Source organism: Alligator sinensis, unplaced genomic scaffold, assembly GCF_000455745.1.
Source record: "Alligator sinensis unplaced genomic scaffold, ASM45574v1 scaffold172_1, whole genome shotgun sequence".
Taxonomy (NCBI): domain Eukaryota; kingdom Metazoa; phylum Chordata; order Crocodylia; family Alligatoridae; genus Alligator; species Alligator sinensis.
The window spans coordinates 1,843,060-1,864,361 of record NW_005842168.1 but is presented as its reverse complement, the minus strand read 5'-3'; the positions used below and the strand labels follow the sequence as shown (position 1 = coordinate 1,864,361).

Below are 21,302 nucleotides of genomic sequence, written 5' to 3'. Positions count from 1 at the left end.
GTCTGGCATGGGCGGCTCACGTTCATCTTGGAGTCAATAATGACTCTGAGATCCCTTTCCGCCTCTGTGCTTTCAGGAGAGGAACTCCCCAGCCTTTACGCATGCTGTGGATTCCTTCCCCAAGGTGCAGCACCCAGCATTTGTCTATGTTGAACCAGATCCTATTCTCATCTGCCCACTTTTGTAGTCTGTCTAAATCTAGTTACAGCCTCTCTCTCCCTTCAAGTGTGTCCACCTCGCCCCACATCATAGTGTCATCAGCAAACTTAGACAACATGCTTTCCATCCCCTCATCCAAGTTGCTGATGAAGATGTTAAACAGTGCAGGCCTGAGGACCGAGCCCTGGGGTACCCCACTGCTCACATCTCACCAGGTTGAGTACAACCCATCTACCACTACTCTGAGTGCACCCCATCAGCCAATTTTTTACACATCCAACTGTGCAGGCATCAGTGCCACAGTCGCTTAATTTATTGATGAGGATGGGGTGAGAAACAGTGTCAAAGGCCTTCTTAAAGTCTAGAAAGACTACGTCCACAGCGACACCAGCAGCCAAGGATTTAGTTACTTGGTCATAAAAGGCAATCAGGTTGGTCAGGCAGGACCTGCCTTTGGTGAAGCCATGCTGATTGCCCCTGAGCATGATCTCCCCTGCTGGCCCCTCACAGATGTGCTCCTTGATGATCCTCTCCAAGATCTTCCCGAGCACCGAGGTGAGGCTTACAGGCCTACAGTTACTTGGGTTCTCCTTCCTCCCTTTCTTGAAAATTGGGACCGCATTAGCCAGTTTCCAATCCCCTGGCACATCCCTAAAATCATGCTCATCCCTAAACCCAGACTCTGAACCTACCATGAAGGTGACCTGAAGATTGTGCATGTTGCCATAGTTGCTCAATACCGCATCCTTGATGATCCCTCTCAGTATCGGGAGGTTTTATATCAGGTAGTAAGTAGCATGTTCCATTAACATAAGACTAGCCTGAGCTCTAAAAATCAGGTGTGCCCTCATGGGCATATTCCAGGTTTGGAGTGCACCAGTGGGGGATGAGTGTGCTTGAGCCCTTTTGATCTGGGACTCACCATTACCACCTCTGTGTAGACAAAGCCATGCTGTGGGTTGTTGGGCCTACCTCCTCTCTGCTTTCTGTAACTTAGTCTCAAGGCTAGGATGTAGGCATGTCACACAACTAATGCACTAAGTTTTTTAGGGACTCCAGGTGGGTAGGTTAGAATCGCACTTTGGAAATATGAATACCAAAGTTGCACTTTTGGAGGCTTAAGAGAGAGAATAGGACCAGGCCATGGGTCCAGAGTGTAACCAGGTGAACCTGGCATCACCTGTGAGGATGGTCCCACATGTGACCTGCTTGTGGGTTAAAACAAAAACAACATGTGACAGTCAGTGGCTGCAAGATAATCAGCTCTGACAACACAACACATCACAGGGATGGGACATGGGACTCTTACTGCTTTAGCAAACAGGTCTCTTTCTATGATTCCTGATATGGTCTCCCACTGGAGTCAGCTGCTTTCCATTGGAGCCCCCAGCCCTACCTGGGAGGTCATTTGTCCAGTCGCATTGCAATGTGGCAGAGCTGTGAGCCTCTCGCCCCTCATGGGATGGTCTTTTTGACCCTGTAGAAATGCAGTTGGGATGTGGAGAGCACTGGCTGAAATGGAGGTGAAGCGTGACATCTGTCACCTGCTGGACATGCTGTTGAAGAAACTCCAAGAGCGACCAAGGGTCACGGGGAAGGCAGCCTCCATCTTGCCGATAGCCGTAAGTTGCCAATAGCCATAAAGAGCCTTTCGCACACGACTCTCCTCTCCCCACAACGAGGTGAAAGATCCTTGATCTGCAACTGAGGGATAGACTCCAGAGAATCACCTCTGGGAGGGATGGGGATTGCTCCACAGCATTTGTTGTAGAGCCCTGAAAATGCCCGTTGTCCATTCCCTTACCCTTTGCTGCTCTGTGTCTCCCAGACACCACCCCCCTACAAGGGGGCTTGGACAATGGTGCCTCTGGAGCCCAGCAAAGCTGCAACCTTATCTAAACAGGTCACTTGTGCCATTTCTCCCTGTCTTCTCCAGGCAGGTACTGAGCAGAGCAGTTAGTCTCCCCCTGTCTCTGCAACGCCCCCATATCCTGCCTCCCCTCCTCGCCCCTCCCTTGTTTCCCTCTCCCTGTCGATCAATGCAGTGCCCCCACCTTCTTGCCCCCTGCTTCAGCAAGTTACTGGGAGCAAAGGACCATTGAGCTCTTTCTTAACACTTTTCACCACTAGATCTCAATGGACTTCTCAGAGGAGGTCGATAGTACTGTGCCTATTTTACAGGTGGGGAAAGAGAGGCACAGAGTGGGGAAGGGCCTTGCCCATAGTCACCTTGCTGACCTGTGGCAGAGCCAAGGCAAAATGTCAGGTCACCAGAGCCTCTGTCCATTAGAGCCTGCTGCCTCCCCTTTGGAAAGGAAACCCCGGTTTCCTGCCTAGCAATGCAGAGCAGCAATCCTAGAGCTATGGGGGCACCAGGACAGGACAATACCCACCCTTTTTGCTGCAGAGTTATCCTGTTTGGCTCCCCACAGCCAGGGGTGGGCGGTGGGACAAGCAGCATGGGACGGAGGTGGCGAGTATCACAGCTGTGATTGTTTCCCTCCCTCAGGCTGCTAGCGCTCTGTTTGAGGTGCTGTGCTTAACCAAGTGCCGAGACGCCGTGATGCACATCTTCCCCCGCCTGCTGATGGCCCTGCTCGTCCAGGTGCATTACTGCACTGGGCTCAGCCTGCCGCACAGGAATGACTTCACCCCTACCTGGTAATTTGTTGTGCTCCCTGCTTGCCGAGGTTGTGCTGCACAAAGGCGCTGCTTGCCTTCGCTGGGAAGGCTCTTCACAGTGCCCCACCATCTCCCCTGTGCTACCAGAACAACAGCTTCCTCTCTCATTGGCCCGTCCGTGATGCCCGTTTGCATCTTCCACTTGTTCTGTTTCCAAACCAACCCCTTCCCTGCCCCTTCCTATGAGCAAAGCATTGGAGGTATCCAGCTGTGGGGTTGCCTCACAATCTTCCTCCAGATGCCTTCCAAGGGCTTGCCTTTGCCTTGACACCTGCAAGAAACACTGAGAGTAGTGACACCTGCAGAAGCCCTGGCTGATGCTGTGTCAGTCATGCTGACTGGCAACCCCTCGCTGTTTCATCAGGCAGCTTCCAGCCAAGGTTGGAAAGTCTTTGGGGAAGTCATCCTGCATTTGTGTTTGTACAACACCTTGCACCACAGTTAATGAGTGGGGTTCTTGGGTGCTGTGCAGCACAGACCATCATCGCCTGCATCATCATCATCCTTGTGGGCAAGGACATGCTACTCACACCACAGGGAGCCATTCCTCAATGTTCCAGTACCATACCTAAAAGAGACAGGTCAGCACATGTGTGCTATGTCATTGATAGTATGCGATCACGCAGTTCATTGCATGTGCAGAACACTTAAGATTAGCGTATGATGTTGGGCTTCCTGTCCTGGTTATAGTAGCATCCATGCAGCACAGGCCTGGGCATGATGCCTGTTACAGCAGCACGTGTACACATTGCACGCAGTGCAAGGATGGACTCCATGTGTCAGTTATAATAGCCTGTATGCAGTGTGTGCAATGCTGGCATGGACTCCCCCCTATCCCAGTAGCTTGTACACAGGGCATGCGGTACAGGGCATCGGATTCATTGCGTTTGTGATAGCAATTGTGTGCCATGCCTGATGGGTCTTTATGCTTCCATTATACTATATGTACAATCCATGTGCTTTGCAGGCTCGGGCGCAATATGTCAGTTATGCTAGTGTGTGTCCAGCATGTGTGCGATTCAGGGTTGCGCTTGATGGATCTGTTGGAGCAGAACATGAGAGACTGCCAGTTGCTGTGGCTTAGTGTCTCACAATCAATGTTGCCATCCTAGCACAGTGCCTGTAGATTGCAATGCAGTGTAGGGTTGGGCCTGACATCTCTGTTACCCTACAGTACAGTACAGTGTGTGTGATTCAGGGGATAAAGGATTACTGTGAGCAAGGCTGATGCCACCCTTCAATACTGGTTTTGCTCTGTACTCAGGTGGGTGATAAGGACAATAAAGCTCCTTCTCCTAAAGACAGGACATGTCTGTGAGCTCGCCATTGTGGAGCTGGATGGAGGCTGGGAAATGCTTGCTAGCCCTGAGGAGCACTACCGTGGGGTGGGCCAGCTTGCCAGGTAAGAGGCAAGAACTTGCCAGTGTCCTTCCCTTCAGCCAGGTGCCCTCAGTGACTTGCTGAAGACCAGACTTTCCTGCTCAGTAATAAAGGTATCTCTGTTTGCTGCCACAGAACCATGCTCCACCATGGCTGCTCTGAGCTTTGGAAGATCTTGTACCTTCTAGTCCCATTCCTTGAACGGGGGGATGAGCATCACAGGCTCACTGCGCTGGCCTTCTTTGTTGAGGTAAGATTCGTTAGCTCACCTCTGTGGTGAGACAAAAGCACCACCTGCATCTTTCCTTTCTGACCAGCTGGTCTCCATCTCCAAGGATCTGGTGTATCTGAGTGTTTGGAGAAAGCTGGTATGTATGAGAGGTCTTCAAGGTGTCGTGAATCAGAGCAGCCGCTGGCAGCTTGTCTGACTCACACACCGGAGTGTTTAGATTTAGAGCTCGGCAGGCGGGTAGTGATGGATGGAGTGGAATTAACCAGGCACAGACACGTGTAGGTTACAGGAGTTTGTTTACTTACGTCGCCTAGATAGTGATGGACGACGCAGGCGAGCCTTTGTTCCGTTACAGCTTCGGTTATAGAGTTGAGTATATGCATATAACTTCGGTTACAGAGTCGAGTACACGCACGCAGTTAGGTTACAACGAGATAATGACAGACGTGGCGCCGGAACAAACGGTCGAGCTTGCAAGACTTTCTACGTCAATATTTTACGCTGACGGGGTGATTGATTGGGAATTGATCAATTTCCCAATTCTCTGGTGACAAGCACAGGTGTTTCCTGTGAGATCCCCAGAGCTCTCCCACTTGGGTGGAAACCGTTAAACTATTTATAGGCAGAGGTGTTTGACAGAAATGCCCAATCGTGAACCGTTATATGGAATCTTTAATTTTTGGCAGGTGGCAGCTCTTTGTCTCCTCAAGTTACAAGGTAGTGGGTTAGGTTTCTCTACCTGTTACGTGTGTGCTACGTGTGAGGAGCTTATGCTTATTTTTGGACCAATTATATATAGTTTCCCCTTTCATTTTATTTCAGCTGACCAATTATCTACAGTACTCCGGCCACGTTTTGTTTCAAGGAATTTTTGGCAGGGATGTCTTTTAACCCTTAATCGTCAAAATGAGGATGATTTGAATGGTATCTCTTGCTCAGTGGCATGGGCACAATTTAATTGGGTTGTGACACAAGGAAGTCCAAGAAATGCTGTGGGGCTTCATCCTCTTGGGAGCATGGGCTTGTTGCCTTCATGCACGTTGGAGCCTTTATAGCCCTTTGTGCAGGAATGTGAGGAATTTGTGCAGCAGAGGTTCAGATGGACAGCCATCGGTCTGCAGCTTATCATTGACCTGCCCTTTGGTTTTCTTAGCTTCTTCGGATGCCACAAGCTAAGCGGCTCCCACAGGAATATTCTGTGATCCGACTAACAAAGGGACTGACTGATCTGGATCCAGTTGTCCGGGCACTGTGTGTCAGAGGATTGATCATCATAGCCAACTGGACAGGGAAGGTGAGAGATGGAGTCCATTCCCTGACCCAATAAAAGCCAGCGTAATAGCTCCAGTAGCACTAAAATAAGTCTAGAGTAACCGTCAGCCCAAAAAACCTACTGCTGGTGAATTGAAATGAGTGAATGAAAGCCTATTTTAAAAGAACCTGCCACTCTTGGGAGGTTCCTCTGAGTTTAGAAGGATTCTAGGAAAATTAAGCTGTATCTTGTTCATTGTTGGAAGTTAAAACTGGAGCTATACAGTAGGGAATAGTTGGTGGCTTTTTAGTAAATTAATTCTCTACAGGAGATCACAATCCCAGTGCCAGCCATGATAAACAGCTTATATGGACTTGATGGGAGGCTGGTTGTCGAGGCTCTTGCTGATGTTGAGACGATTCTCAGTGGGCTGGATGAAGCGAGCTTTCCTGGATGCATCACCGACCCTCTTCAACAGCTCTTTGATGATGTAAGGAGGGAGTGCAGGGTAGCAATGGGGGACAAGAAGCAGAGGAACATTTCTGCTGAAAACCAGTAGTGATTTCTATTGAATAATGGAAGTAGAATAGTGTCATCCTCACTTTCGACCCCATCCAGAGTTATCTTATATCTTGTCCCAACAGAGCTGACTCTGCTGTCTATGAACTGGGGGCACCAACCTATGTTAAAGTAATGTCTAGCAAGTTAGGCTCTACTGTAGCATGTGGAAATATTCCTATTCATGGTGCAATATATATGCACGCCTCAGGAGACGTGCTGCTCTGTTACACTGGACAACCTAATAAACTGCAGAGTTTGAGGAAAGAATCCTTATAGCTTTTACTGTATGCACACGCTGCTGTTGGTCCAGTCCTGTGCAGAGTGCCTTCAGCTCTTGTTGTTGAGATCGGTAGGACTTGAGGGGAATCAGCACTGTGAAGGATGTGGACCTCAGTCAGTTCCTGATGCTATTGGCTGTATTACACAGCTTCCCTTTGCTAGAAGAGGAGGTCATGATGCATTAAGAAACAGAGTCCAGCTAGTGATCCCAGCCCACAGAGGAGAGTAGGGGCAGGACCAAACTACAACTCCGGTGCCCCACTGTAACTTCCAGTTTCAGCTGAAATCTTCATTTTCAGCCAAGGCTGAAAAAAAGATATCACATCTCCCCAAAGAAACATGTCTGCCTGAATTCTTAGACTAACGTGGCTACAACCAACAACCCCACTTTTAGCCAAAACACTTTGATAGGGAGACAGTTTTTTCCACGTGAAACAGCCGGTTTTGATGACACATTTTGGTTCAGCAAACACCCAATTTTCTCCTGAAAAAACAGTATCAGTGAAAATTATTCAGCCTCTCTTATACGAACTATGAGGGGGTAGCTATAATTGCAGTCCAAGCCTATCATTTTTCTCATAAAACAAGAACTGTCCGCTCACTAAATGTTCTGCCCCTGACTTTCTCTCTTTGTATCGATCACAGGACAGAGAGAATGTGCGCTTTGCTGCCATTTCCCTGTTTGGGAGTGTACTCAAGAAGGTGAAGAAGAGTCAGAGACTTATCAAGGAGGAAGAAATCTTGAACAGCTTAGTCCCATTACTTCTGCACCTGCAAGAGGGGAACCCTGACATGGCCGAGGCCAGTTCCTATTATCACTTATATCCCCATACCAAACAACTTAAATCCATGAGATTTCCAGACAGGTGCTTCTGCAGAACTGTCTTTCAAAGGAGGATTTTCTCCTGATCCTTCTTTTGTAGAGATAACTTAAAGCTCCCCATCCAACTCTTGCACAGGGGAAGTCCTCCCATATATAGCCCATTATTAGGAATTGGATGATGTTTGCAGTATTCAGCTCTTTGAAACACTGCGACTCCCATCTTTTCTTGCAGAAATGTAAGAAAGCTTTGGATGAATGTTCTCGACTCATGAACTGGAAACTTCCCAAGCAGGTTGGCAGCAGGAAGGCCTGGCACAACCATCAAGAGGATGCGGATAAAATATGCCACTACCTTGTAAGTGATCTTTCTTAAAATTGTGTGTTGATATGTTAAAGGTTAATGCGGAAGAAGTAGTAGGGTCAAAGCCTTTATCAGGCTTTGAGAAGTTTATGGAGTGAGAAGTTTATGGAGGACCTTCCTATGATATTTCTTGCCTTAGGTGAAGAAACATGAGAAAAATATCCAAAGGTTTTTGTTGCAGAGTCAAATTTACCTCAAAAGTGCAGAGCCTTGTTTACGAACGGCTGCAGCCACATTCATAGGTAAGCACAAAAGAATTTGATTTTCTTTAGCACAAGTCCTTTGTCTGCAGGGTTTCATCTGGCAGCACAAATCAACTGGTTCTGTCCAGATGTCATGATTCCTTGATGTTCTGGGATTGAATGCTACATTAATACAGAAATGCTCTTAACCCCTAACCACATGTTCTTAACAAAATAGCCCAAAAAGCTCTCCAATTGACATCTGCTCCTGTGGGGATCCCCAAAACACCTTTGTCTTTTCAGGGGAAATTCCTCTCCAAGAATGTGTGCCCTTCTCTTAAACCCTAATTTCTTGGTATAGCCTCAATCCAAAGCCTTTTGAAGTGAGTTGAAAGACTTCATATTGACTTCCTTGGGCTTTGAACAAGGTGCTGCCCTCCCTCGCATCAGCCTGTGTGTCTCAGGATTTGGGAACTTGTCCAAATATCTGAGGGATTTTCCTTATGAAAGACAAAAACTTCAGAAGTGAAGTCCCCAGTGGAGAATGAATGGGGGAGAAAGGGGAATTCACTGATTTTAATGGTATGTTTAGGGTTCTTGGTTGTGCACGTGGACAAAAGGATGACAGAAGAAGACTTGAATATCATAAGCAATGGTAAGTAAAATCCTCATATGTAGATGCCTGGCCTTTTGAATGAGTATTTGTGCATCTGAGAAGATGTTGGGATTGATATACCCACAGATTTGTACTCTACGCAAAGGAATTATAAATAGCACTTGTAATGGTCTGACTCTACCTCTTCTCCCTACGCTTTATCGTTATATGTTTGCTATGTCATCTCCACCTTTAAATTCCTCTTAAAAACTTCCTTCTCTGCCCCTATGAAGAGAATTGAGCATAGCAAGGTCATTTAACAGGCTCCTCGGAGAGCCTGCCTGTCTGTCTAGGTATTTTTCTTGTGAGCGTCACAATAATATGGTGGCAACCATCAGTCCTCCTGGATCACGGTGTATGCATGAGGGCCACCCAGACCTTCGCTGCATATGCCTGGGGACGAATATTTGGAGGGGTGGAGGCTGCCCAGACCTTCCATCCTCCCTTTAGGCTGCTGAGACCGAATCCAAAGATCAGAATGAGTCCAGACATTTGGTGCCTCCATGGCTGTAGTTGTATCAGTGTCTGGGAAACAAACCCAGGTCTCCTGTGTGGTAGATAAGGATGCTACCACTGAATCACAGGGGACTTGACAATAATATCCACGCACCCATAAATCCCAGTACCCTTATAAACAGTCCTAATATCTTTTCTTTCTCTACCTAGTCTTTTCACTTTTGCTCCTGTGCTCATATAGTATCCCACTGACTTCAGGCAGGAAAAGTTTGGGTTCTGCTTTCCATTCATTGCAAGTCCTTCAGGGCTAAGACTAAGGATGCAGCCACTAAACAGTTCAGCTTTAAGCAGAGCAATGCCGTGCCACACAAGTCGTGTAACTGGTGGTGTGGTTGCGTGCTGCGGGAGTCCTTCAGATTCCTGTACAGATGAGTGGGAGGAGGTGAGCAGAAGGCATTATAAACAATGCGGGAATACTGCAGAGGAAAGCCTTAGGATGGGACTTCCATGCAGCTGGCGCGGCAACGCCGAGACCCCTTCCCTCGCCCGTGCGTCTCTAGATATCGGTGATTATTATGACAGCTCTGCAGTTTCTGATCGACTTTCCCACGTTGCTCCAGCTCTCGGCGACCTGATGCACGACCCCGAGGCGTCTGTGTGCGTCTTTGCCGCTCAGGCCCGTGACCGCGTCCTGGCAGCTCGCTGGAAGCTGAAATACGGCCTCGTCCAGCAAAGCAAGGCGGGCAGCAACCCCGCGGACAAACGCGGCTGGTACCCCGGCCCCCAGAGCCTCCCCGCTCCCTGCAGCACCTCCAGCCGCCTGCTTGAGGGCCTCCGCCTCTGGAAGGCAGTTGCCAGAAAATAACCAGCTCCAGCGCGGACGGGGGGCGACGATCACGCTACCCGGGCGGAGATTATTCTTGTGCAGCCTGCTTTAAAAAAAAAAAAAAGCAGACAGAAAACCCGGGGCTCTCATGGCAAGAGCCACCAAAGAAACGCAATTAGCCAGCAGCAGTAACGAGGGCTGCGTGTACCCGGCGTCTTTTTTTTTTTTTAGCCGGGGAGGGGGAAGCAACCCGCTGCACGGAGCAAAGCCGGCGGGGCTGGTCCTGAGCGGACTGAGGGGCTGGATGGGACCCTGGGGCGGCTTGAATCGAGCCCAGGAGGTTTTGCCTTATTTTGTCATGACAGTCATGCCATTTTTAATAACCTGCTGGGCAGCTGTATCAAGCAGATACAACACTGAATCGGTGTTTTCATTGCATTGGTCTCCTGCTGCAGCCCCTGGGGATGGAGCTCCTCCACCTCCTGCAGGGCATCTGGGCCACACGAGGGCAGGGGCTGAGGGCGGAACGGGAGGTGGCGCCGGGCGGACACGCGGCGCCGGAAGCCGGAAGCCAGGAACCGGAAGCCAGAAGCCTGCGGGGCATGGAGGGGCGGCTCCTGCCTCAGGCGTGGGGGCGGCTCTGGCACGTGTCCGGGGGTGAAAGGCGAGGTGGTACAAGATGGTTTAAAAGTCCCCTTAGGTAGGAAATACGTTCATTTTTGCGCGGAGGGAGCTGAAGATGGTTCCCTGTGGGCCCGTGCCCCCCCCAGGCGCCGGCGGCCCGCGTCATTCCTGGGTCCGTGAGAGTGTGTGTGTGTGGAAAGGAAGCGCTTTTTCTCGCGGGGGGCCTGCCGCGGCGTGCCCGGAGTTGGGCTCTAACCCCTGCTGCGGTTCCCCAGGAGTTGGACAAGATCCCCATGTTTATGAAGCAGTGTCCTGCGGAAATAGACCCCGAGCAGACCCCGGAGCTGGCGTGTCTTCAGTCCATCATTTTCGACGAGGAGCAGGCGCCTGAAGGTACCGCGTAGCTTATGGAAGCGGAAAACTCTGTTCTTTGACTTAAATTACCGGTATTGTCTCGCTGCTTTTTGTGACGCCGATTGGGGTTTGATTTTTGTCTCGCTCACGGGTCGGTGTGGGATGTACTTGGCCGGTAGGGCTCGGCCATTTGCTTGCACGGGCTGGGTGAATGGGTTGGGCTAGGTCCATGGGCCACATCAGGCGCTGTTAGCCAGGACTGGGCTCTGCGCCACTTCTCAGGGCCCCGAGCTGCAGGATCAGGGCCCGCACCACTGCTAGCTGGATCCTGCCCCCCTAGATCAGGCTCTGGCCACCTCCACACATGGGATCCAGCGTGCAGTGTGGCCCCCACGAGTCCAGAAATTTGGCAGCAGAGAAGTGGCAATTGCTGCTACTGCTTCCTCACCACGACATTTTCAGAGCCCTGGGTCTCGTCGCCAGCTGGATGGCGCGGCTCTGCCCGCCTGATCTGGGCCAACAGGTTGGGGGTTGAGCGCCTCTGCCCTAGATACTTGCTTTCTATAGATGGACATTGAGTGTCTGCAGGGTACGTGCATTTTCTGATATATTGAGGTCTGTCTATTTTTGTCCCTTTGCAGAGCAAGCAAAGATGTATAAGAACGAGGGGAATGATTACTTCAAGGAAAAAAATTACAAGAAAGCTGTGATCTCATATACAGAAGGGCTGAAAAAGAAATGTGGTGACCATGAGTTGAATGCCGTGCTTTATACTAATCGAGCTGCAGCACAGTTTTATTTGGGTAATAGACTCTGTTCTGCATTGTATTTTATGGGCACTGTAGATTCCCCGTAATCAACAACAACAAAAACCTGACTAAATGACTTTACTTTTCATGTCGCGTGCTGTCACTATTATGCTTTTTGAAAGATTTTTTTCAGACCATTGAGAACTGTGCCGGTGGCTATTGCTCTTTTGGGGGCTTGAGGTTTCTGCTTTGCATGCTAAATTTGACACGTTGTTGACACTTAAGTGCTTCAGGAAGAGACTTTGGGAAGAGGGGGAAGCCAATCAGTTTCTGCTGTTGAGCTGAATCATAGAGCTGCGTGGATTATGGTCCCAGTTTGGCAGTGCCAGCTGTCATCGTAGGCTGGGAGTCCGTGCAGGAGCAGGGGCAACAATGAACCTGCGATTCTGTACTGCAGAGATGGAAGACTGAGAACGACATGTGTTCAGAAGGTTTTGGCTAGGCCTGTGCATCCTGAAAGACCCTGCTGAGACCCCTTGCAGCAAGAACAAGGAAACCCAAAATACGGGGAACCTTCTAGTATATGTTGCATCCTTTGGCTTAGTATCCTTCACTTGTTTGAGCAGCAGATTTATCCTTGTAACATATTTCTGTGGTCATTAATGTGCACTTTCCATCAATGCCTGCCTTATGGTCACAGAATAAGCAGAGTGTTTCTGGACCTCATGCATTCTGCTGCCTTCAGGCATCTTTACAATTTAAAAGCAGTATACAGGAAATCTTCTGACCCAGGTTCTGCTTTGTTTAGGCAACTACCGATCCGCTCTCAATGATGTGATCCAAGCCAGAAAGCTAAAACCCAACCACCTCAAAGCAGTCACAAGAGGTCAGTTTTTAAAATCAAGTAGTTATGCTAGTATTTTGAAATGCTAAGGCTAAATTGACTAAGAATGTCCACCTTACTTTCCAACACTTTATTGTCTACAGCATATTCTGCTCCATAGTAGAATAGCAATTCTGTAATTGCAAGTGTTTATTAGTTTAACTTACTGAAAAGTAAGATTTCAAAATGATCCATGATATACTAATATAAAAGTTGGATTTGGTTTCATAAGCCGTGTCCAGACGAGCCGGACGTTTTGTCCCTGTGCCTGCGCCATGTGTGTTCTGGCACACGGCAGGTTACTCTGAATGGGGTAAGGGAGGTTGGGGCCAGCAACTGTACTGGCTTCAGCAGCCTTACCTGGGGGCTGGGGAAGCTTCAGCCTTGGCACTTCTGCAGCTGGGAGCCTGGCCAACAGCTGGAGCATGGCTCTGGCTGGCCAGGCTCCAGTTTCGGGCGGCACGTGTGGCTGTCACATGCACCACCCCGCTTTTTTTCTTCGTGGGATTTTTTTTTGACACTGGGATCTCTTGGAATCAAAAAAACACACCCAATATGCAAGGTAGCAGTGCAGGAAACACCTGAATATGCAGTGTGTGGTACCAAAGACGGGTCTGCGGCACCACGTACCGCACAGCTGTGCTCATCTGGACATGGCCACAAAGGCCAACAGGCTACTGCAAATGGCCCCCAAGAAGTCATGAAGCCTAATGCTATTTCAGTTTGATTGTAGTAAAGGAAGTGGACCTTGCTTTGTCTGGTTATACAGATTTGTATGCTGGCTCTGTGCCTAAAACCTTAATATTTTAATTCTTACAGGAGCTTTATGTCATTTGGAGCTAAAGAATTTCCCCGAAGCAGTGGCATGGTGTGACGAGGGTCTGAGGATAGACTCGACAGAGAAAAAGCTTTTGGAAACAAGAACCAAAGCTGATAGATTTCAGGTAAAAAAAGAAGCAGGGAGTTCCTGATCATTATAAGATAAGACTCACTGCGATGCATCAGACTTTTCATTCATTACCTTGACCTCTTTGGGAACCTTAGATGGAAAGCACTGTTTCAATACTAGGTAATGCCATTTTTCAGAAGGTAATACAGTTTCTGTCTGGTAGGATGCAAAGAGCTTGGAAGCCAAACTGGCAGGTCTAAAGCAGAGGTGATAAAGTTACAGCCCACAGGGGAGCAGGACCCGCACAGCTAACTGCTGCCATTCACCTTGCTGCCAAATTTCCAGACTTGCAAGGAGCCCCACAGGCTCCAACTATAACATTTGAGTATTGGTCTTGTTCACATTCACCGTGTCCAGTTTTACATTTCAAAGTACAAGGCAAGGTGTGTAGTGCCTTATTAGAAACTAGTTGCTTATAAAAGCTTTGGTTCTGTATTAAGAAAGAAATAGCATGTCAGTCACAGTACATCAGTGTTAGCTGGGTCTGTGTCCCACTGCTATCACAGAATGAGAATCTTGTCTTCTGCAGTTCAGTGCAAGGGGCTTGGGCATGCAAGTCCAGAGTCTATTTCCTTCTTTCTCATTTTGTCTGACCTGAGGCAAGTGATTAACTTAATTGTACCTTTTTTACCATTCTGTTAAATGGGGATAACATTTTCTTCACTCACAGGGGAAAAAGGAGACTTAATTAATATTTGTAGAGAGCTTTGAGCTTGGAGGACAGAAAACATCCTCACTATAAGCACAAGGTGTGTGAGTAAAACTTCAACCAACCAACCAAACAAAACCCCAAACTGTGCCGTGTTTCCTGGAAGTGTAGTTGAAGGCTGGTTCCTGACCAACTTACTGCGAGGAAATGCTGCAAGGGGAACCATAATGGTTGTGGAGACATGAACCGATTTCTCCGCTTGCCAGTAGGGTACAGTAATGAAGGCGTGGACTTACTGTATATTATTATGATGTACGCTTGTCATACATGTAGCGAGCTGAACAGAGGGATGCAAGGAAAGCCAAGGTGAAGGAGAAGAAGGAGCAATCTCAAAAGGAGGCATTGCTCACAGCTATAAAGGTAAGTGTCAGAGTTGCTCTTAGGTTCTCGCCTTTAATTTTTTGAAAAGTTGCTCTTGTCATATATGGCTATTTAAGGGCTTGATTCAGTAAAGGACTTTAGGCATTGCCATTCCACTTAAGTCCAGAACTGTGATCCTGATAACATCTATTCACCTAGTGGAGACACCAAAATGCCATCGGGGCATGACTTTTTTTTTTTAAAAAAAAGGTCCCAAGTCCCCTAGTGCTGTGCCTTGGCACATACTGAGACCCACCAACAAAAAAAGGATTGCGGTGGATTAACTCTGACTTACTACTAGGCTGTTTTCACTAACTTTGCTACAGCACCTAAACTTTAGGCACCTGAGCCTGAGTGATCCTACCTTTTAAGATTAACAGAATGTAGATTTTTTAGGTCGAGTTCTCAGTGTCTCTCTGTTTTTCCATGGAATAGGAAAGGAATATCAAGCTGTCTCTGGAGTCCCCAAAGGAGGAGGATGAGATGTCAGAGGATCTTGCTGAGATGTCCATAGATGGATTCAGTTCTGATAATGCAACAGGTGCAAAAGTCTGTCTAGATGAGGATGGTAACCTAAACTGGCCTGTCCTATTCCTGTATCCTGAGTATGGACAAACGGACTTCATTTCCGCTTTCCAGGAAAACACCAGGTGATTTCAGTATAAACAGCATTTCCTTCATATAGAGAAGGACACAGTAAAACACCAGCTTTCCAAATGGTTTCAAAGTAATTAAGGACCAAAATCTAATTTAAAAGAGTTTGTGGGGAGGTGAAAAGTATCTGATGATTGTGATGTAAAGGTTTTGTCAGAGCAAGCCTTGAATGGGAATGCGTAGGTTATTCTAAGCACTCATTAGTAATGTCTTTATACCTGTGAATATAGTATAAAAATAACTTTACTAATGCCAAATGTTTACGAGGTGTGTGTCTGCCCTCCAGTTATGCAGGTGTACAAAGAAAAGAGAATCTAGAACTGATAGCTATAACCTACCTTCCAAAATGACCTAAAATATTATTTCTAGACCTGACACAGGACTTACATTAAAATGTTATTATCTTGGACCTTTTTCAGGCTTGAAATGAATGCTGTGCCAGATTCAAAAAGAAGTCATTCCTTTTTTTAAATATAAGCTTCAATTTCTAGCCCTACAGGCTTACGCAGTATTAATGAATTTAAAGTCTATTACTTTTCTGGTGGCCTGTGTATTAACCAGACTGACTAATAAGTTAATGTATTTTTTTTTTTGTTATTTAAAAGCTTAGTGAATGCAGGTTGGTAAAGGGGCGAGTTATCGTGTTTTTAGGACACTGGAAATGCAAGAACATTTCCCAGGGCTCATAACTCAAGAAAGTAAAACTAAGAGAAAGTAGATTCACTGTTTCAACTGATTAAGGAGAAAAGTAAACAACATTAAGTATAACAGATTGCATTTTGACTGCTCTGTTGTATAACGTATGGCATTAGTAACATGGGAAAAGAAAATCCATTTGAAATAAATAGAATGCCTTTATCTTGATTTATAATCCCTTTACACACAAAAATAAAAAGTTTAAATAGCTTTCTGATGCCCAATGTAAATTTGTAGATGAAAGTGTGAGCCAAAGCCAAGTACAGGGCTCCAGACTGAGAAATACATTTCTCCTCAGACATCTTTAAACTTCATATTAGTCTTAAACAGTCTTGAAGATATTATCTAACCTGCTATTGTCATTTTTTCCCATTGTTCAAAATTAAATACACGAATTACTGAGGCTGATCTAGGAGGTTCAGTGGTGTTACAACATTTAGTGGACTTTGAAGTGTATAATGCTGTGGAATAACATGGTATGTTTTGGCTTTTAGATTTATTGATCATTTGATGGTAATGTTTGCTGAGTTACCACCCTGGGATATGGAAAGAAAATATCAGTCCAGCAACCTGCAGGTGGGAAATGTGACTTTCTTTCTACTTGATATTCAGATAAATGATATCTTCAGTAGGTTCTAATAAAGCTGTTTTGGGTATATAAAAGCTACAGCAACATTTTTGTTTAACATGTCCCTTATGTGTAACAAGGGATTGGAGGCCGTACACGATCGTGTGTATATTTTTTCAGGCCAGGCAAGTCCCTGAATTTATTGCAGCTGATTAGACATTCATATTCTTGAGCAGTTTGATCCCTCTCACTTTGGATGTATTTTTGGTGATGAAGCATTCATGTGCGTTGCCTGGATTCCCATGTATAAATGCAGACAACACTTATATTGATAGGTTGAACATTTTTTAATCCATAATTTAGTGGAAATCTTAAAAAAAAAGAATTGTACAGGCAGTTCTCAGACTTGCAACGCAGTTGGTTCCTGAAAACCGTATCTTAAGTTGAAATGTTGTAACTCAGAACCAATTTTTCCATGGGCTCAATGTTATAAATGGGGGATTGGTTCCTTTGCCATATGCTCGACACAGCTGCCTCCAGCTGGTAAGTCTGTTGTGGTGGGGGGTAGATCAATGCCCCCGCAGAGAGAGAGGGATTGGGGCTGGGGCTAGGACAGGGGCTGGGGCAAGGGCTGCCCAGCCGGGGTGGGGGGGCATGGGGAGGGGGTGGGTGGCTTTCGCTGTTGCGGGCTGCCAGTCCAGGAGCTGCTCGTCCAGCAGCTCTCGCTGCTGCTCCCACTGGTGGTCCAGAAGGGAATGGGGGGCAGTCGTATGCCCTTAGATCTGCGCAGGGCAGGAGGGGCTGGGGCTGTATCGGGCTGTGCTTCAGGTGAGTGGCAGAAGGCGCTGGGAGCAGGGGCTATGTCTCCTGCTGCTCACCGAGCCAGGGCGGGGCAGAGCTGCTGCGTTGCCTACGGACAAGCGGCATGAGACGGCCAGAGCCGCCCCAGCCTCCCCGCCCTGCTTCATTCTCACTGGGCGAGCAGCAGCAGGCCATGGGGGTGGAGTGTGCCCCTGGATTGGAGTGGAGCAAAAGGCAGAGTGGGGGCTATGGGGGTGCTGCAGCCATCATACAATTCTCTGTAGCCCCTGCCGCCCACCCAGAGCGCAGCCCCGTGTAGTCCTGGCCCCGTCCACCCCGTGCAGATCTGGGGGCATGTGACCCCCGCCTCCCTATGCCTGGCCACCACTCGCCCAGCCGGCACGGGGCCAGGAGGCCGGGGCAGCCCCGGCTGCTGTGCACTGCTTGTCTGGAGGCAGTGCAGCAGCTCCGCCCTGGCTGGGCAAGTGGCAGGAGGGCACTGCTCCAGCCCTGTTCAGATCTGGCAGCACGGCCTGTCCCGGCCCCAATCCCTCCCTCGCTGCGGGGGCATTGATCTGCCCCCCCCACGCCCCACCACAACAGACTTACCAGCTGGAGGCAGCTGTGTCCAGCGACGTAAAGTTGAAAGCCCGTCAGAACCTCGAAACACTGTGTTGTAGCTTACAAAAGTCATAAATAAATGACCTTTGTCGTAACTCAGACAGTCATAAGTCAAGGACTGCCTGCATGTTAACGTATAGCAGAAAAGCACAGCAGTAATTTAGGATTGAGTATCATAGGTTAAACATTTAATCCTATCCATGTATAGAGATTTGATTGGACTGTCTGCTTTAAAGGGAAAAAAAATAGACTTTCTAGTAACTACACTAAGTGTGGGGTGTTTTTCAACACAAATAGTTTGTGTATGAGTGTGCAGGATAACAATTTCTCACGTTCCACTGCAGTTTCACGTGTGCCAGGCAAGCTGATAGTGTCTACTGCACTGAGCAGTCCTTTTTTTAATGTCTTCTGCTTTGTCAGGTTGGGCACGCTGTTGCTTACAGCTGCCACCATGCATATGTAATCTAAGTCAGTTTTTTGAGTTTTGCTTCTTGGACCTAGTTGATTTAATAACACTTTGACGAAATAGGTTACATGTATCCCACAAATAGCTTTAATGAAGTGGCATCGAATTAAACCTATTCCAAAAAAGGCTTTGATTGCTTCTCAGGGTGTGTCTAAGCCACTTAGTAGAACTGCATAGGTGCTAGGCAGAGTTTATTGTGCATGTGCACAGCACTAAATTAAGCAGGCAGTACCGTTTGTGGTTTGACAAGCAGCATATACATATGGCTCAATGTAGTGCTGCTTGGGGCCATAACTGAGCTATACAGACATACTGTTAGTGACTTGGATAGCAGTGGGAAAGACCATTCTTGTTGCAAATACTGTTTAGCTGGAGATAGTCTTAGGCATAATAGGCCCAGAATGTATACATTTACATAGGGAAAACTGCATGCAGTTTTAAGCATTAAATAAAAGGCTGGGATTTGTGCCAGACAAGCTGTTAAAGGTCTTGAAATTTCTGGACTCCCCCGCCCCATGTCTGTGCTTATTATTTATGGTAGGCAAACAGTGCTGTAAAATTATAAGTGGTTCAGAAAGGTTAGATAATAGGGGGATGCGGCTTGTGGGATCCTGGTGAATCTTAGTGGGCTTTTGGTTTGCAATTGTGATTTGGTACATTCTCAGTATTCATTTCATGCCAAATTGTATCCAGCTTTATTTTGAAGATGAAGAGAGAGAGGAAATATATGAGCTGCACACAGACCACACGCTGCTGCAAGTGCTGCAACACCCCAGGTGAGAGCAAGGGCCTGGACTTGTGTCTAGCTTACTACGGACAGTGGGAGTGCAGACCCTGAGAGAACGAGCCTCACGCTCTCTGTGAAAATCAGACGGCTCCTGTTCAGGAAGAAATGGCTTTTACCAACCAAGACAAATCGCATTTTGCTGCCCTGTCGTGCACTTGGTATCCATAAGCAGGGGGGGTGCACGCCGCAGGAGGGAAAGGGCTGGTCTCCCAGGCTGCATCCATAATCACCCCCCTTTAATTTGAAAGAAAAGAAGCTGGATCATGCTGGTTGTCAGCATCAGCATAGGGCTGGGGGTCAGCCTCAGGACTGAGACATCCCGTCTGGATGCTGAAAATGGGCTGCAGGGGGGGCAGCTTCAAAGTTACCCTGCTGGGTAACTTTAATGCCAGGGTGTGGGGAGGGCCCTAGGACTTCTGAAAAACCATGCATGCACTTGGGCAGTCCCAGGGTACGCACGGGCCAGCTATCAATCAGTTGATTGTTAGACCCAGGCCTGGGCAGCCTGGAGTCTCAAATCAGCTAAGTTTAGGGCCAGGGTGAACAATCAGTTGATTGTGAGATGTGGCCCCAGGGAGCTTGGGTCTTGAACCTGCTGGATGCTGAGGGTGGTCCTGGACATGGGATAGAGTCACCCTGTCCTCGATCTGCAGGATCAGGCTGGGGGCAGCTCCACAACGGTGCGATTTGGGATCAGGAATGTTATGCCCTGACCCAAAGATTGCATCTCCCGCCATGCATGGATGGCAGGGGCACAGTGTTTGGGATGGGACATAGAATTCCTCCAGTCCTGATCCCGTACCGTTTGAATGTCTGCCAGGGGCCCTACGTCACATCACCTTGTAGATGGCTAGGGAGATTCTGCTGCAAAGCGTGAGCAGATCAATGATGATAATTAAGATCTGTAACCTTGTATCATTCCACGAAGCTCAGCTGCACACGTTGCCGCTGACCTGACAGCTTTAAATTGGCAGAATGAATCCAACACTGAGTGACAATAATGGCTGTCCATTTTAATTAGAAAAACTTGTGGGGAGAAGAATTAATTCGCCACACACCGCTATTATATGTGAATGGGCATCAGGATAAAAGGCTCAGCTAATTCAGCAAGAACGCTTGCCATCAGCACTGGTGCAGCCAATCCTTTATTTTACAGGAGAATGGGGTCTAATGCTATTTGCTATGCATGACATTTGTAGAACTTCATAGAGGGTGAATGACTTGTTGTGTTCCTGCAGGTACTTTTTAAAGGCTGGGACTCCTACCTTCTTGGTTTTAGTTAAGAATTCTCCTTTCTCCAAGAAATACTTCTTTGGCAAGAAGGTACATACGCTAAAATGAACGAGCAAAAGCATTCAAGAGCAACAAGAGACTGGAGGAAAGCCAAGCTCCAGACAGTTCTTCCCACCCACAGATACGGACTATCGGTCTCCTGCTGGTACATTTTAATATTTCCTTCTGCCTAAATCATGTAATCTAAACTAGCGGCCCTTGATCCTACAATCCCTGTGAATGCAGAACTCTGGAAGCAAATCAGTAAATTCTGAGTAGACAACGATTACACGACTGGGCCTAAGGTTGGATTATACGTGTGTGTATGGGCAGGAGAGGGAATAGGGCTTGGTTTAATTTTATTTTTTTAAATCTCAAGTAAGCTAAAATACAGTGCAAGGTGCATCCTCTTTTTAAATGAGCTTTGAATTATTTCTGAGTATTAGTTGTGCACAAGTGCCATACTGTTACTTTGCATGAGGCAGTGTCAGGTTTGAGGTTACCTGCACTGTGAAGAATACTACTGCTAACTTCCTCCTCCAACGTGAGCTGCGATGGTAGCTGGTTTGGGTTCCAGTGGATGTGGTGTGTTCTTTGCAGCACTCCTGCTGCTACTGGTCAATGGACTCAAACTGATACATGGAGAACAGCCGCTCGCTTTGTCACCAAGGATTAAAGAACAGCAGCGGTTCATTCACAAGCATGCTTGTGCAGCTGAACAAAGGAACAGAGCTCGTTGTTAAGAGCTATTCAGTTTACTTATCTGATACAAATTGGAAATAAAATAAACTGTTTAAATAGTCTGATGCCTAATAAATGAGACGGTTTAGTTTTCCTTCCTCTTCCTGCAAAAGACATAGTGCATCTATACTTGGAAATAGCATACAGCCGTGTAAATTGCTGATGGAATTACCTGACGCCAGCAGGCAGCATCTTCTGTGCTCCCACAACAGCTCAACGC

General features: G+C 47.5%; 2 protein-coding genes across 3 annotated transcripts in view; both read left to right on the top strand.

Annotated features, from left to right (window-relative positions):
• MROH7 (maestro heat like repeat family member 7) overlaps window positions 1-9,928 on the top strand; it is a 19,665-nt gene extending 9,737 nt beyond the window's left edge. Inside the window, exons 12-22 of the mRNA XM_025206690.1 lie at window positions 1,643-1,781; window positions 2,669-2,820; window positions 4,106-4,243; window positions 4,357-4,471; window positions 5,607-5,747; window positions 6,034-6,195; window positions 7,191-7,346; window positions 7,601-7,723; window positions 7,869-7,971; window positions 8,504-8,566; window positions 9,643-9,928. Coding sequence (XP_025062475.1) covers window positions 1,643-1,781; window positions 2,669-2,820; window positions 4,106-4,243; window positions 4,357-4,471; window positions 5,607-5,747; window positions 6,034-6,195; window positions 7,191-7,346; window positions 7,601-7,723; window positions 7,869-7,971; window positions 8,504-8,566; window positions 9,643-9,887 — 1,537 coding nt within the window. The 3' untranslated portion in view covers window positions 9,888-9,928. The remainder of the gene's footprint in view (window positions 1-1,642; window positions 1,782-2,668; window positions 2,821-4,105; window positions 4,244-4,356; window positions 4,472-5,606; window positions 5,748-6,033; window positions 6,196-7,190; window positions 7,347-7,600; window positions 7,724-7,868; window positions 7,972-8,503; window positions 8,567-9,642) is intronic.
• Window positions 9,929-10,457: 529 nt separating this feature from the next.
• TTC4 (tetratricopeptide repeat domain 4) lies at window positions 10,458-21,099 on the top strand. Of its 2 annotated transcripts, none has more exons than XM_006025822.3 (10): window positions 10,458-10,548; window positions 10,748-10,865; window positions 11,468-11,629; window positions 12,384-12,461; window positions 13,278-13,402; window positions 14,390-14,476; window positions 14,912-15,126; window positions 16,321-16,402; window positions 18,976-19,058; window positions 20,308-21,097. In XM_006025822.3, exons 2-10 carry the CDS (start codon window positions 10,766-10,768, stop codon window positions 20,408-20,410), a joined length of 1,035 nt encoding a protein of 344 aa, XP_006025884.1. In that variant the 5' UTR covers window positions 10,458-10,548; window positions 10,748-10,765; the 3' UTR covers window positions 20,411-21,097. The 2 variants fall into 2 exon arrangements, with proteins under 2 accessions (XP_006025884.1, XP_006025883.1); XM_006025821.3 differs by lacking the exon at window positions 10,458-10,548 and adding an exon at window positions 10,573-10,644 and having other exon boundaries at window positions 20,308-21,099.
• The last annotated feature ends 203 nt before the right edge of the window (window positions 21,100-21,302 follow it).